At 47.2% G+C, this 12,690-nt stretch overlaps 1 protein-coding gene across 2 annotated transcripts in view; it reads left to right on the top strand.

Annotated features, from left to right (window-relative positions):
* The window catches only part of NHSL1 (NHS like 1), a 239,834-nt gene extending 227,373 nt beyond the window's left edge, over positions 1 to 12,461 (top strand). For both annotated transcript variants that reach the window (XM_030853348.2, XM_030853346.2), the window contains 3 exons: positions 2,837 to 6,085; positions 6,606 to 6,738; positions 11,484 to 12,461. In XM_030853348.2, coding sequence (XP_030709208.1) covers positions 2,837 to 6,085; positions 6,606 to 6,738; positions 11,484 to 12,219 — 4,118 coding nt within the window. In that variant the 3' untranslated portion in view covers positions 12,220 to 12,461. The remainder of the gene's footprint in view (positions 1 to 2,836; positions 6,086 to 6,605; positions 6,739 to 11,483) is intronic.
* The last annotated feature ends 229 nt before the right edge of the window (positions 12,462 to 12,690 follow it).

The raw sequence follows: 12,690 nt of genomic DNA, 5'->3' as shown, positions 1-12,690 counted from the left end.
ATGCTCCCGGAAGTAGAGTCAATTGTGCTTAATTATATGCATCTTTTACTTCAAAATCTTTAGTGGCCTCGCGAGACCAGTCAATATATAAAGCTTTAAAATCAAGGTATGATATTTTCTGTTTAAAGCATATTTATGGTATATAATGTGTTGCCTTCCGTTTAAATAAAAGGCCGAAATTTCTAACTCTTTCTTTACTCTCATCTTAAACGTACATAGAATTATATTTGAATGACCTGTTATGAGGTTTCCTCTTTTAGAAGCAGATAAGATTATTTTGTTGGTATATAATGATTGTTTGGCTGCTGAATCATTTGGGTACTCCTGGAACTTACCCCAATGTGGATTCCCCAAGCAGAAAAGGCCTTGTTTAAAGGAATCCCCTCTGAATAATTTTTGCTGGTTTGTACTAAGAACATTACTTTAGACCTGACAATACATTAAACCTTAAGTAAAACTAACTTGTAGATTTCTATCATTTTTGATTACATGTGTTTTTTAAAAATTGGGCAGTCCTTGTAGTATTATATAGTAAGTAAAAGAAAAAATATGTGTAATTATTTTTAAATCAGGTAAATCCCATCAAGATTTTTAGCAGCACCTGAGCCGACTATATTTGTTTGTAGTCCTATTTTTGTAATTTTTGCTGTTTAATGAAGATAGCATTCATCTGTGTCCTGTAATATTGTCACACTTTTTTTGTACTGTGAAAATTTTGGAGGATCTGTCTTGGGAATAGAATTTTGGTGGTCCCTGTGATAAATAATATCAGAGTTGTTTTATATGTATATTTTAGAGGTCTTTAGGAAAGCATTGGGGTTTTTTTGTTTTGTTTTGTTTTTTTGGCAGTACGCGGGCCTCTCACTATTGTGGCCTCTCCTGTTGCGGAGCACAGGCTCCGGACGCGCAGGCTCAGCGGCCATGGCTCATGGGCCCAGCCGCTCCGCGGCACGTGGGATCTTCCCAGACCGGGGCACGAACCCATGTCCCCTGCATCAGCAGGCGGACTCTCAGCCACTGCGCCACCAGGGAAGCCCAAAGCATTGTTATTTTAATTAAAAAATAGTATTGAGCTCTAGGTGGTAAAGAAATGGCTGTAGTCCCATTTTCAGAAGCCTAGAATGGTTTCACCTGCAAAATTGTTACCTGAAAGAATCAAGACTTTGTTTATGGCCCTTAAAGACATTTAAAAATCTACCACTGACCTCATGTAAAAACTACTGCAAATTTGAAAGAAAAAGATATTAACATAATAAAGTATGCTGAATGTTTGGAATTGAACTGGTGCAAACTGATACAGAACTACAAGTCAACCCCCCACCTTCTAAAATACTAAACTGCAAAAACTTGCACCTTTTTTCTTTCCTTAAAGTGGGTTTTTCTTCTGTTCCTGCCCTTTTGCCCACTTCCCCTCTTTCTGAGGCAGAACGTCACATGTGCACGTGAGTGTGTGTGTGCAGTAAGTATACTTGGCAGAGGGTAGGAGGAGGAAATAGATCTTCTTTGCCAAAGATACAGGTACAAAAGTGATTCTCCATCATCACAGTGAAGGAAAGAGCTTTATGCTGGGAGCCTTTGTTGCAGGGTAACATCTCCTGTGCATTTGATACAAGACCACTGCTGCCATTTTAGCATTATGCTTTGCTCCTTGGATGAGCTGTGCTGTGCAGTCAGGGACATGTGCTATATGATGGTTAATTGAAGTGGGGTAGGAAGGGAGATCTCAGGAATCCCATCATCACCAGTGTCCCTGTCCAGGTAAACAGGGATGCCAGTTGGTCCTTGTTGGATGATAACAACATAGAAAGAATTATGGTTTTGCTATTATTTTTCAAGATTTAATTTGTCCTAAAGATTACTATGCATGGATTGATTTTTTTTCTATTTATACTTTGAGTAAGTTCTTGGCTTCATGATTTTTTTTTTTTTTTTTAAGCTTCTCTTCTTTCCTAGGTAGCTTGAAACCTTTACCTACACTTCAGGATTTTTCTCATCCATTTTCCTCCCTCTCTGTAAACGCTGCCTCGTGCTGCTGCTGCTTCTTTTCTTTTTAAACATACTATTCTTTCTGTTTGGTTGTAAAGCTCCAAGAAATGAATAATCCTAAACTGAGGAAGTGTTCACTGGATCTGTTCCTGCTGCTTTTTCCCCACCAGAACACAACAGATTGCTACTGAATTTTGAATGTCATCAGCAGACAGATGATAATGGCTTAAGATGGATAGAAGAGCGTTGTTATTCATGGATAATGAAATGTTTGAAACACAGATGGGCCTGTATATCATTTTTCTTTTTCTTAGGATTTCCTTCTGACATAAAAAATTAATGTAATTAACAATGTTTTATACCAATATCCCTCATAAATGGTATCTCTGTAGCCCTATTGTTGAACTGCTACATTCATCTGTCTTTGGAAAAGACAGTCACTGCTTGATGGCTGTTCTGTGCAATGACCAGGTGGGTGAAAGGCTACCTTTACAAAAAGGAGGTTATGTGAAAAGTAAACCTTCCAAGAAGCACTCAGCTTTGATCTCAAAGGCAGTACCTGAGAATCCTATATGCAGCACTTAATCTATAGGAGGATTTGAAGTATATATTAAGAGAAGTACCCAAAATTCATAATAAGGATTTTCATTTTAGGGGCTATCAGTAACTGTCAATACTTAAACCTTCTCTTAGGTGCTTACAGGAAAAAAGAAACCAGACCAAATAGAAAAGGTTTTTTTTCTTTTAAGTACAACAGAACAGAGTCAGAAGAGGGTGAGAGATCAAGGTAATGAACTAAGATACTGATTTTTATTTTTAGGTGACAAGCCTCTTTCTGCTTTATCTCCAGCTTCGGGGGGCACTGGCCAAGATGATGTCGGTGGCCACTCAGTGGACACCCCAGACCACTACTGTACGCTTGGAAGGCTCGATGGCTATAGATCTGCTGGGCAGCGCTCAGAAACCAGGGATTCCAGCTGTCAGACTGAGGAAGTGAAAATCGTACCACCTTCGATGAGAAGAATCAGGGCGCAGAAGGGGCAAGGCATTGCTGCCCAGATGAGTCACTTCCCAGGCTCCTCTGGGAACATGTCTGTGCTGAGCGACTCTGTGGGTGTCGTGTTCCCTTCTCGTCTCAACAGTGACACTGGTTTCCACAGTCTCCCCCGGTCTGGAGCGAGGACAAACGTTCAGTCCCTGGAGCCACGGCTGGGTGCCCTGCGCCCTGCAGAAGACGCAGATGAAACTCTTGCCTACCAGAGGGGTCACCTGCAAGTAGACAAAGACTTCGGACATCTAGGAGCTGCCCCAGGGACTGGAACACTTTTGAGGCCCAAATCCCAGGAGCTGGGGTACTTGGAGGGTGAAAACGTAACAAGCCCGGCGTGCGTAGTCTCTCCTCACACGACCTACTCCACCAGTATCATCCCAAATGCCGCACTCTCCTCCTCTTCAGAGGTTATTGTGATTCACACTGCTCAGAGCTTAGGGCAGCTGGACAGTAAAATTACCAGTTCGTCTTCATACACAAAGATCAAATCCAGAGACCACTTCCTCTCCAGGCAGAAAGATGGTCATCATTCTCCCCGTGGTAACTGGACTGAGGGGCACCCCACCATTTTTTCACAGGCCTCAGATCCTCATTCGTCCAGTGCAACCACTGTGCTGTCCCTCTGTGATTCTGCGGTCTCTCTAAATACGCCCGCAAATCGGGAGAATGGGTCCCAGGCCATGGCCTATAATTGTAGAAACAACCTGAGCTTCCCGGTCCACCCCCAGGATCTGAACAGCAAGAGTGAGTCCAGTCATTCAGGAGGCAGGGGACACGGCGGCAGCGCGGAGCCCTGGGAATACAGTGCCTCGGGTAGTGGGCGTGCGTCCCCACGGAAGCCACATTTGGCAACTCCTGGTTACTCCACTCCTGTAGGTAACATGAGCAGTGGCAGTTTGGACCAGACGTCCAACAAAGATGATGCCAGGGCCGTGTATCCAGAGGACCACGATGGCTACTACACTTCTCTGCGCACCAACTCTGGACACGGACCTGGGAATGTGTGCAATAGCAGCGATGGCTTTGGGAACCCGAGGCACAGCGTGGTCAATATTTTTGATGGAAGAGCGCGGAAGAACCAAGGGGACCGGTCGAATTGCCAAGACAAAAACCTTTCTCGAAACATCTCTCTGAAGAAAGCGAAGAAGCCTCCCCTGCCACCCTCTCGGACAGACTCTCTGCGCAGGATTCCCAAGAAGAGCGTCCAGTCGAACGGGCAGGTGCTGAACGAGAGCCTGATCGCTTCGCTCCAGCACTCGCTGCAGCTGAAACTCCCGGGCAAGGGCGGCAGCTCGCCCTCCCAGAGCCCGTGCAGTGACTTCGAAGAGCCCTGGCTGCCTCGCTCCCGCAGCCAGAGCACAGTGAGCGCGGGCAGCAGCCTGACCTCCGCCACCACCCCCAACGTCTACGCCCTGGCCGGGGTCACACCGGCACAGAGCGACACGAGCAGCGTCAAGTCCGAGTACACAGACCCGTGGGGTTACTACATTGACTACACGGGCGTGCAGGAGGACCCGGGGAACCCGGGCGGGGCGGGTCCAGCTGGCAGCGCAGCGTCGCCCGGAAACGGGCCAGGCCGCGATCTCCCGGACGGGTCCAGGGCCGCGGTAGCCCCGGTGCCCGATGGCGCAGTCAAACCAAAGATCACATCGCCGGAGAAGTCACACAGGGTCACTTCTCCATCCAGTGGGTATTCCAGCCAGTCGAACACACCCACGACTCTCACCCCTGTGCCTGTGTTTTTAAAGTCAGTGTCACCAGCCAATGGGCGGGGGAAGCCCAAGCCCAAGGTGCCAGAAAGGAAGTCCTCTCTGGTATCTTCAGTATCCATCTCCTCCTCGTCCACGTCTCTTTCCTCCAGCACTTCTACGGAAGGAAGCGGAACCATGAAGAGGCTAGATTCGGTGCTGGCCGCTCCCCTTGCTGCGCCTCCTCTGCCCTCTCTCCCATCTCCCTGTCCCAGGGACAAGTCTCCTTTCCTCCCTCCTCCCCCTCCACCGGCAGATTTCCCCGAGGGCTCGCCTCTGCCGGACTCTCCCCTCTTCCCCACTCCACCGCCAGAAGTTCTCACGCCCTTCTGTCCCCCCACCAACGCCTTCTTTCCTCCGACACCTACAGCACTCAGCCCCCGTCTTCTGCACTCATCTGCCTCCCTGCCACCTCCACCACCTGCCTTCCCCCCCTCGGTGCCCCCGCCTGCCCCACCGCTTGACCCCAAATTGATGAAAGATGCCAGGCCTTCTTTCAAAAAAGCTGGCCAGCCAGAGCCCTCCCGGGAGGCCTGCAGGCAGCCTTCCACCAAGGAGGAGGGCGGTAGACCCCCCATGCCCCTGATCACCACGGAGGCGTTGCAGATGGTGCAGTTGCGGCCGGTGAGGAAGAACTCAGGAACCGAGGTAGCACAGTTACGTGAACATGCATCTCAGGAAAAACGAACTCCGGTTGTTCCCCAGTATCATGTAAAGCCATCTGCTCTCCTGAAATCCCGAAATAGCATAAATGAAATGGAGAGTGAAAGCCAGCCTGCCTCCGCGACAAGCTCGCTCCCGACTCCTGCCAAGAGCTCGACTCAGGGTCACCGGGACAGTGTAGCTGAGCGTGGCCTCCCGAGCCGCAGCCCGGGCCATGCCGGGGAGGCAGAGGCCGGACCCGGGACCGCCCCGCCCCATGAACCCCCCAGTCCGTCGCCCAGCAGGAAGCCCCCCCCTGTTTCCAAGAAGCCCAAACTGTTTCTGGTGGTGCCACCTCCGCAGAGAGATTTCACGGCGGAGCCCGCAGAGAACGTGAGCAAAGCGTCGCCCAGCCCCACGAGAGGAGAGGCACAAGAGAAGTGTGCAGCCGGGGCTGGTTCCGATGAGACCGACTCTGGCAGCTCGGTTCTTGCGGGAGGAGCTTCAAGATCTGAGTCCCCGGGCAGAGTGGAAGCCAATGTCCCCATGGTGCAGCCCGATGCCTCGCCAGCCCCCTCGCGGGAGGAGCCGGGCGCCGAGCGCTGTGCGGACGCCGGGGACAACGTGGAGAGCTGTTTGTCTCTGCAGGACCCAGGGCGTGAGTCTGGTTTTCTCTTGTTCCCCTCTGACCATATGCAGCTGAGGCGAACAGGGCTGGTGCACGTTCACGTTCAAGCCAGCAGTATGTGGACTCCCTGCGCTGCCTCGTACTTAGGTTACCAACTTGGCATTTCTCTGAAAAAAAAAATTTTTTTTAACCTAGATCTAAGGGTAGAGCTTACAGAAGCGCAGAAAATAGAGGGGGTGGAGTGGTCGGCAGCAGGCTGGGTATTAAATAGCAGTGAGTAATCCCCTGGAGAGCTGCAAAGAAATGTTCTAACAAAATTTAAGGGAGATTCAGTCAGTTTATCTAGACTTTAACAGAAAAGCCTGAGCTGTGACTGTCATGCTTGTGTCGTTTTCCCCATCTTTGTAAAATATCAAACTACAGGCCCTGCTGCCTCTCCCTGTGATTCTCCCGTTGTCAGAATGGTAGGGAAGTATATTTGGGAGCTTGGCTAAGGACTGAAATTCAAGTCATTTGTGCATCTTGTGTCTGCCTGCTTGTTTCTCCACAGCTGGGGTACCGGAGGCTGACACAGCCGGTTCTTCCTCAGAGGCCTGTGACTTCTGTAAGGAAGATGGGAGTGATGAGGTGATGACCCCCAGTAGACCCCGGACCACGGAAGACCTTTTTGCAGCTATTCACAGGTATCCAAAACTCCTTCCTCTTTTTTGCACCTACTTTATGAGTCCCCCTTTCCAAATCGTTTCTCGATGTATTTTTCTTTCTTGAGGTTTCTGCTGTCACCCAGTTAGGCTTCATTAACCTGATTATTGATTTCTTAGTTTGTGTCTATATTTTTATTTGCCTTGACTCCAATTTCTGTTTTACTTAGTTCCACTGATTTTTATGATCATATGGGGGACAGAGGCTCAACGTGATGATGCCATTTGGTTGGCCCTTCTCTTACTAGCAAGAAATGCAGTGTCGCTGTATTTGATTGGATATTTACAGGAGTTGGGTTAGAGTAGCCAGTGGTCCAGTCCAGGATGAGGGATGCTGTGTTCTAATGGACTTAAGATGCACAGACTAGCCGTACGGGACTTCTTCTTTCCTAACAGTGTTTGGTTTTATTGCTGTTATTATTTTCATTTTACAGAAAAACTACGATTTTATAGTGTAATATCTTTGGCTACTTAAATGTTTCAGTAAAAGTGCATCTTTTTTAAGGAGGAGCAAAAGGAATTAAACTTGCTTGTTACTATATACTGCTAGTGCCATCTACTGGCATAAGAAGTTATCGGGTTTAAAAAAAAAGTAGAGTAAAATTTTCAGAATAACTGCCTGAACTGTTGTACTCTTTACATGTGATCACCTTGAAGAGTGAATATGACTTAGCACTAAAGTTTTATTTACTACCTCATTTTTCTGGCCATAAACAGTTGAGTACTCCCACAACGGTTTCATTGTAAAAATGGATATGATTGTGTTCGTGCAAGGACTTTAAACTATATGCTGTATAAACCCTTTACTTCCTTCTAAAATTCTTTACCATAGTATTTTCAGATAACTCTTATGAATGCCCCTGTGCTGCCAAGGTCCCTGAATCAAGGTCCCTTTTTTTCCTCCTGAAACTAAACATCCTGTAAAATCATTTGATTCTCTGTGTAAGTAACCTGTGTCAGCAGTGCTTTCCCAATTCTTGGAATCTAACTGAAAAGACTGTTATTGCATGAGATGGAAAGCAGAGCCTGTGCAGTCCCTACCTGCGATTCCTCGTGCAACATGTAAACATCTAACTTAGGGGGAAAAAACCAAGCTGATGAATTAAGGTGTTTGTCAAGAATTATGTTCTTTAACTCTTGACTCCACTACTGGTATAATGTCCCAATATACCCTAAAGACTGCCTCTTTAACATTGTCTGACCGCTCTCTGTCCTCTCATTAGAAATAAAAAGGTAGCTAGTGATCACATTATTCCTCCAAATAGGGAAATAAAAATTCCACATCCTTTGAAAGCAACTTCAGTGACATGTCTAGAGGTTTACGCTGATGTTTGTAACTCGAGTCATGCTGGACACCTAACGAGCTCTCAATGACTGTGTAACTGTCAGGAAATTCTTCCAAGGCTCAACTTCTCCTGTTCGGTATGGGATGCATTGGGTTGGTAAATATGCAGGCATATATATTTAAAACAGCATCCACAGAGAAGATGTGTTGCCTGGTTGCTCTGTGCACTAAATACTTGGTCTCAGAGAGAACCCCAACTGTTGTGGGGCCACATTACTACACACTTTTCCTAACAAGATACCAAGGATCTCCTCTGTATTTTATTGTGGCAACCTTCTTAAGGCACTAAAAGACTGTGGTTTCTCCTACCAACAAGTTACATCTGCTGCAGATGCAGAAATTGGCCAGTCTGTATTGTTCCGTGTACACGACAGAAGGAAAGACTGAGTAGGGTATGGATTACAGAGTGAGAGTAAGGATGCAGGCTAATTTTTAGTAGATGGATGGATGGATAGATAGACAGATAGATAGATGCAGGCTAATTTTTAGTAGATGGATGGATGGATAGATAGATAGATGATAGATAGATAGATAGATGCAGGCTAATTTTTAGGAGATGGATGGATGGATGGACAGATAGATGCAGGCTAATTTTTAGTAGATGGATGGATAGATGGATACATAGATAGATAGATGCAGGCTAATTTTTAGTAGATGGATGGATAGATGGATACATAGATAGATAGATGCAGGCTAATTTTTAGTAGATGGAGTTATAGGTATAGATAATATATTAGCAGACATAATAGGAAGCCATCTAAAGTCTGTGATTTTTAGGGCTTTATTTTATATCCTTCAGTACCTAAGCTAATAATCTAAATTAAAGAGTATCTAAATTGAAACACAGCTTTCACATTTTATAATGCAAATTAATTCACTTCAGATTTAAAGCCAGATGGAAAATGTAGAACACCAGTTGAGGTGTGAAGTTTTTATCCTCATTGAAGTAATGTAAAATTTTTTTTGAAGTAATTAGTTTTTAAGCCAGTGTTAATTGTTCAAGCGTTTTTTTATAGCCATTTTCCTTAGAAATACACACACACATATTTATAGTCTGTGTGTATATATATACATACATATATGCAGAGAATTCATATATTTAGTTTTAATTCTCATCTTAGTGGGCAGTTACTCTTGAAAAACAACAATACTTTTATAAATTCCCATCTTCATTCTAAATCTACAATTAAAGGTTGTGGCTTTGATCAAGCATAGCTATGGCTCGCCTTCTCCATGTAAAAGCCAAACAGAAAAGCCACATTTAAAAGCCACAAACCAATACCTACAAGAATCAGATGAGCAGAGATGTCTTTGGGAAGCAAACAGTATAAATTGTGAGGTCATGTGCTCTACTGGAAAGGTACTCCATCAGGTCTTACTTCTTGTATTAAGCTGTATGACTTCACTCTCTAGACCTCGATGACCTTCTCTGGTCAGACCAAACCACCTAAATGTTTTCCAGTTCTGAAATTCTGAGGTGTTATTGTTTCTGTGGTTTTCGTCAGTGGGTCAGCAACTTAACTCCAGAGCAACGCTCTTGTTGACAGCGGAACAGAACTGTTGAACCAAAGTATCATAGGCCAGTCTCTGCTGTCCTAAAGGGGCTGGTGCTATGTCAGCCCTTGGCCACCCCCTTCAGCCTCTTAATTGGGTTTTTACCACTTCCTGTCTTCCATTTTAGTGGCTTCTTTTTGGCCAGAGCACAGAGAGGACCCTGGGAGCACCAAGCCCAGGGCAGCCATCACGGGCCCATCCTCCCCTGTGCCTCGATGTGCAGGACAGGTAAAAACAGCACTGAAGCCTGAGCTGAGAGCAGGAAGGGAGAATTATATTTCCCTAAATGACACTGAAAGTCTTGTTAGGCACCTACTCTATGCCTGACACTTTATGGCTATGACTGCATTTATCTTTATTGATAAGCTCTGAACTGTCTACTGTTATTCCTCTTTTCCAGGCAGGAACCAGGATCAGAAAGTTTAACATGCCCCAGTTTACAGAGCAAGGAAGCTTTAGCAGTGGGTGTACCCAGGTCTGTGTGACTCCAGAGGTCCTTTATCCCACTGAATCCTCACAAACCTGTGAGGTTGTTATCATCATCCACATTTTACAAGTCTGGAAAACTTGTAAATAGATGAGTAACTGGTCCAGGGTCACACAGCTAGAAGTTGCTCAGATTCAACTCTTAATCTCTATGTTCAGACAGCATCCTCTCAACCTTTGCCTGTTGCATGTTCTAGAAGTTTATAGCAGAAAAAGAGGTATAACCACATCTTTAGTAAATATATCAAGTTTCCTTATAGCCAGTCCACCTGCACTTAGCTGAGAGATTCCTCCCACACTGAGTTGTTGGTATGAAGAGACCTGCAAGGGGCCACTTGGTACATCTGCTTTATTTTCTCTAATGCCTTCTCAGTAGACGACACATTGAGCCAGGAGTTTCTTAGAGACTGGTTGTAAGAAATTCCCCCAGGACAATTTTACTTTTCCTGAAGGCCCCTCCTCTTTCACATGCTACCCACATCCCTCACGTTTGCTTGCTCGGCTAGTGGTTCTCTGCAGTCAGGCAACAGGATCTGATGTGGAAGGTTCACTCTTATTTTCCAGAAAATTGCATTTCTAGGAGTTGACGAATGGTCCAGTAAGAGCCAAGGAGAGCTGGTTTTATGGCAAACTCTAGAATGATGGAGAGTTTAAAGTTGCAGAGTTGTTCTAGAACCTGAGGTGGGGGCCTGTCTCAGTATGTGGGACATTCTAGGAGTTGGCTTATCTATTAGGCCAGTGGTCCCCAACCTTTTTGGCACCAGGGACCAGTTTCGTGGAAGACAGTTTTTCCACGGGGTTGGGTGCGGGGGGAGGATGGCTCAGGTGGTAATGAGAGCAATGGGGAGCAACAGATGAAGCTTCGCTCGCTCGCTCGCCCGCCGCTCACCTCCTGCTGTGCGGCCCGCTTCCTAACAGGCCCCGCTACCCCGCGGCCCGGTGGGTGGAGACCCTGTATTAGGCCGTTCTAGTGCCAGCACCATGAAATTCACTCAGCCTCAGTCCCATACAGAAGAGTTAAGTAAGAAATGGCAGTGATTAAAAACGTTGGACATGGTCCTATCCAAAGTTAGATAATATGATGTTTGAGATTTGTGTCAGAGTAATCCACTGAGGGTAGAAATGAAAACAGGGTGGCCATAAGTTAATAATTATCACAGCTGGGGCATGGGCACACATAGTAATACAATGAACTATTCTTTGTGCCTGGGTGTTTGGTACTTTCCATAGTGAAAATAATAGATGGTGACCTTAACGTGCGGTGAGAGAAGCAGGGTGGATGTGGTGGGCATCCAGTGGCCCCCCGGGAATTAACCTTCATCTTAACGTTCTGAAATCTCAGGTCTAAGAGGAAAGTCCTTGGCCGTAAAGATTCCGATGATGATCACTCCCGAAACCATTCTCCCTCCCCGCCAGTGACACCCACTGGTGCTGCCCCCAGCCTGGCCTCCCAGAAGCAAGTGGGATCGATTCAGAGAAGCATCCGGAAGACCAGCACCAGCAGTGACAACTTCAAAGCTCTGCTGCTGAAAAAAGGGAGTCGGTCAGACACCAGTGCCCGCATGTCCGCGGCCGAGATGCTCAAGAACACAGACCCCAGATTCCAGAGGTCAAAGTCGGAGCCTTCGCCGGACACCCCCGAGAGCCCATCAAGCTGCTCCCCGAGCAAGAACAGAAGGGCCCAGGAGGAGTGGGCCAAGAACGAAGGCTCGATGCCGCGGAGTCTGTCCTTTTCTGGCCCCAGGTACGGCCGCAGCCGAACTCCGCCTTCCGCCGCCAGCAGCCGGTACAGCGTGCGGAACCGGATCCAGAGCAGCCCCATGACCGTCATCTCAGAGGGCGAAGGGGAAGCCACGGAGCCCGTAGACAGCAGGGCTCTCCGGCCCCTGGGCGCTCTGAGGGGACGTTCGCTGGAAGCACTGGTGGGGGACGGAGTGGGTGAGGGCAGCCTGCTCTGTGCAGGGCAGCCCGCTGCCTCGCGGGGGGCGCAGGCTCCTGGCCCCACGGAGGGGCGGCCCAGTGCAGAGGGCACGGATCCATCAGAACAGCGTGGAGGTCCCCAGAGGGAAGAGAGCTAAGGGCAAGAACCTCCCAGGTGACATGGGGAGATGTGCAGCACAGCGCTCTGGGAAGCCTGACAGGTACCCTTCCCTGCCTTGTCCACGGATCCCGCTCAGCATCTGTGCTGTGGGCCCGGCACGGCCGGCCCCGCAGCGGAAAGGGAGGGCTATTTAGGACTCACTTGGCACTTGCCCTGTGGCTTAAAAGCAAGTAGAAGCTTAACTTCTAAAAGTGCTTCCTGGGGAAGATTTTTTTTTTTTCCTCTAAATGCTGGGTGTGTGTGCAGGGATGTGTATGTGTGTGCATTTGGAACACTTTTTATGTTAAAAAAAAAATACAGCATGTACAGAAATAGGAGAGACAGCGTTAAGCTAGGTAGAGTAATGGAGCCTTCTGAGCGAGGTGGTAACTGCTTTAAAAGTGTTACGTTTATGGAAATTAATGAGTTCCGGAAGGGAGAGGACCATTACTTCTGAGAAAGAGGGGGT

The sequence above is a fragment of the Globicephala melas genome, chromosome 14, assembly GCF_963455315.2.
Source record: "Globicephala melas chromosome 14, mGloMel1.2, whole genome shotgun sequence".
Taxonomy (NCBI): domain Eukaryota; kingdom Metazoa; phylum Chordata; class Mammalia; order Artiodactyla; family Delphinidae; genus Globicephala; species Globicephala melas.
Note: the sequence above shows the minus strand (reverse complement) of the source record. Positions and strands in the feature narration are given on the sequence as shown.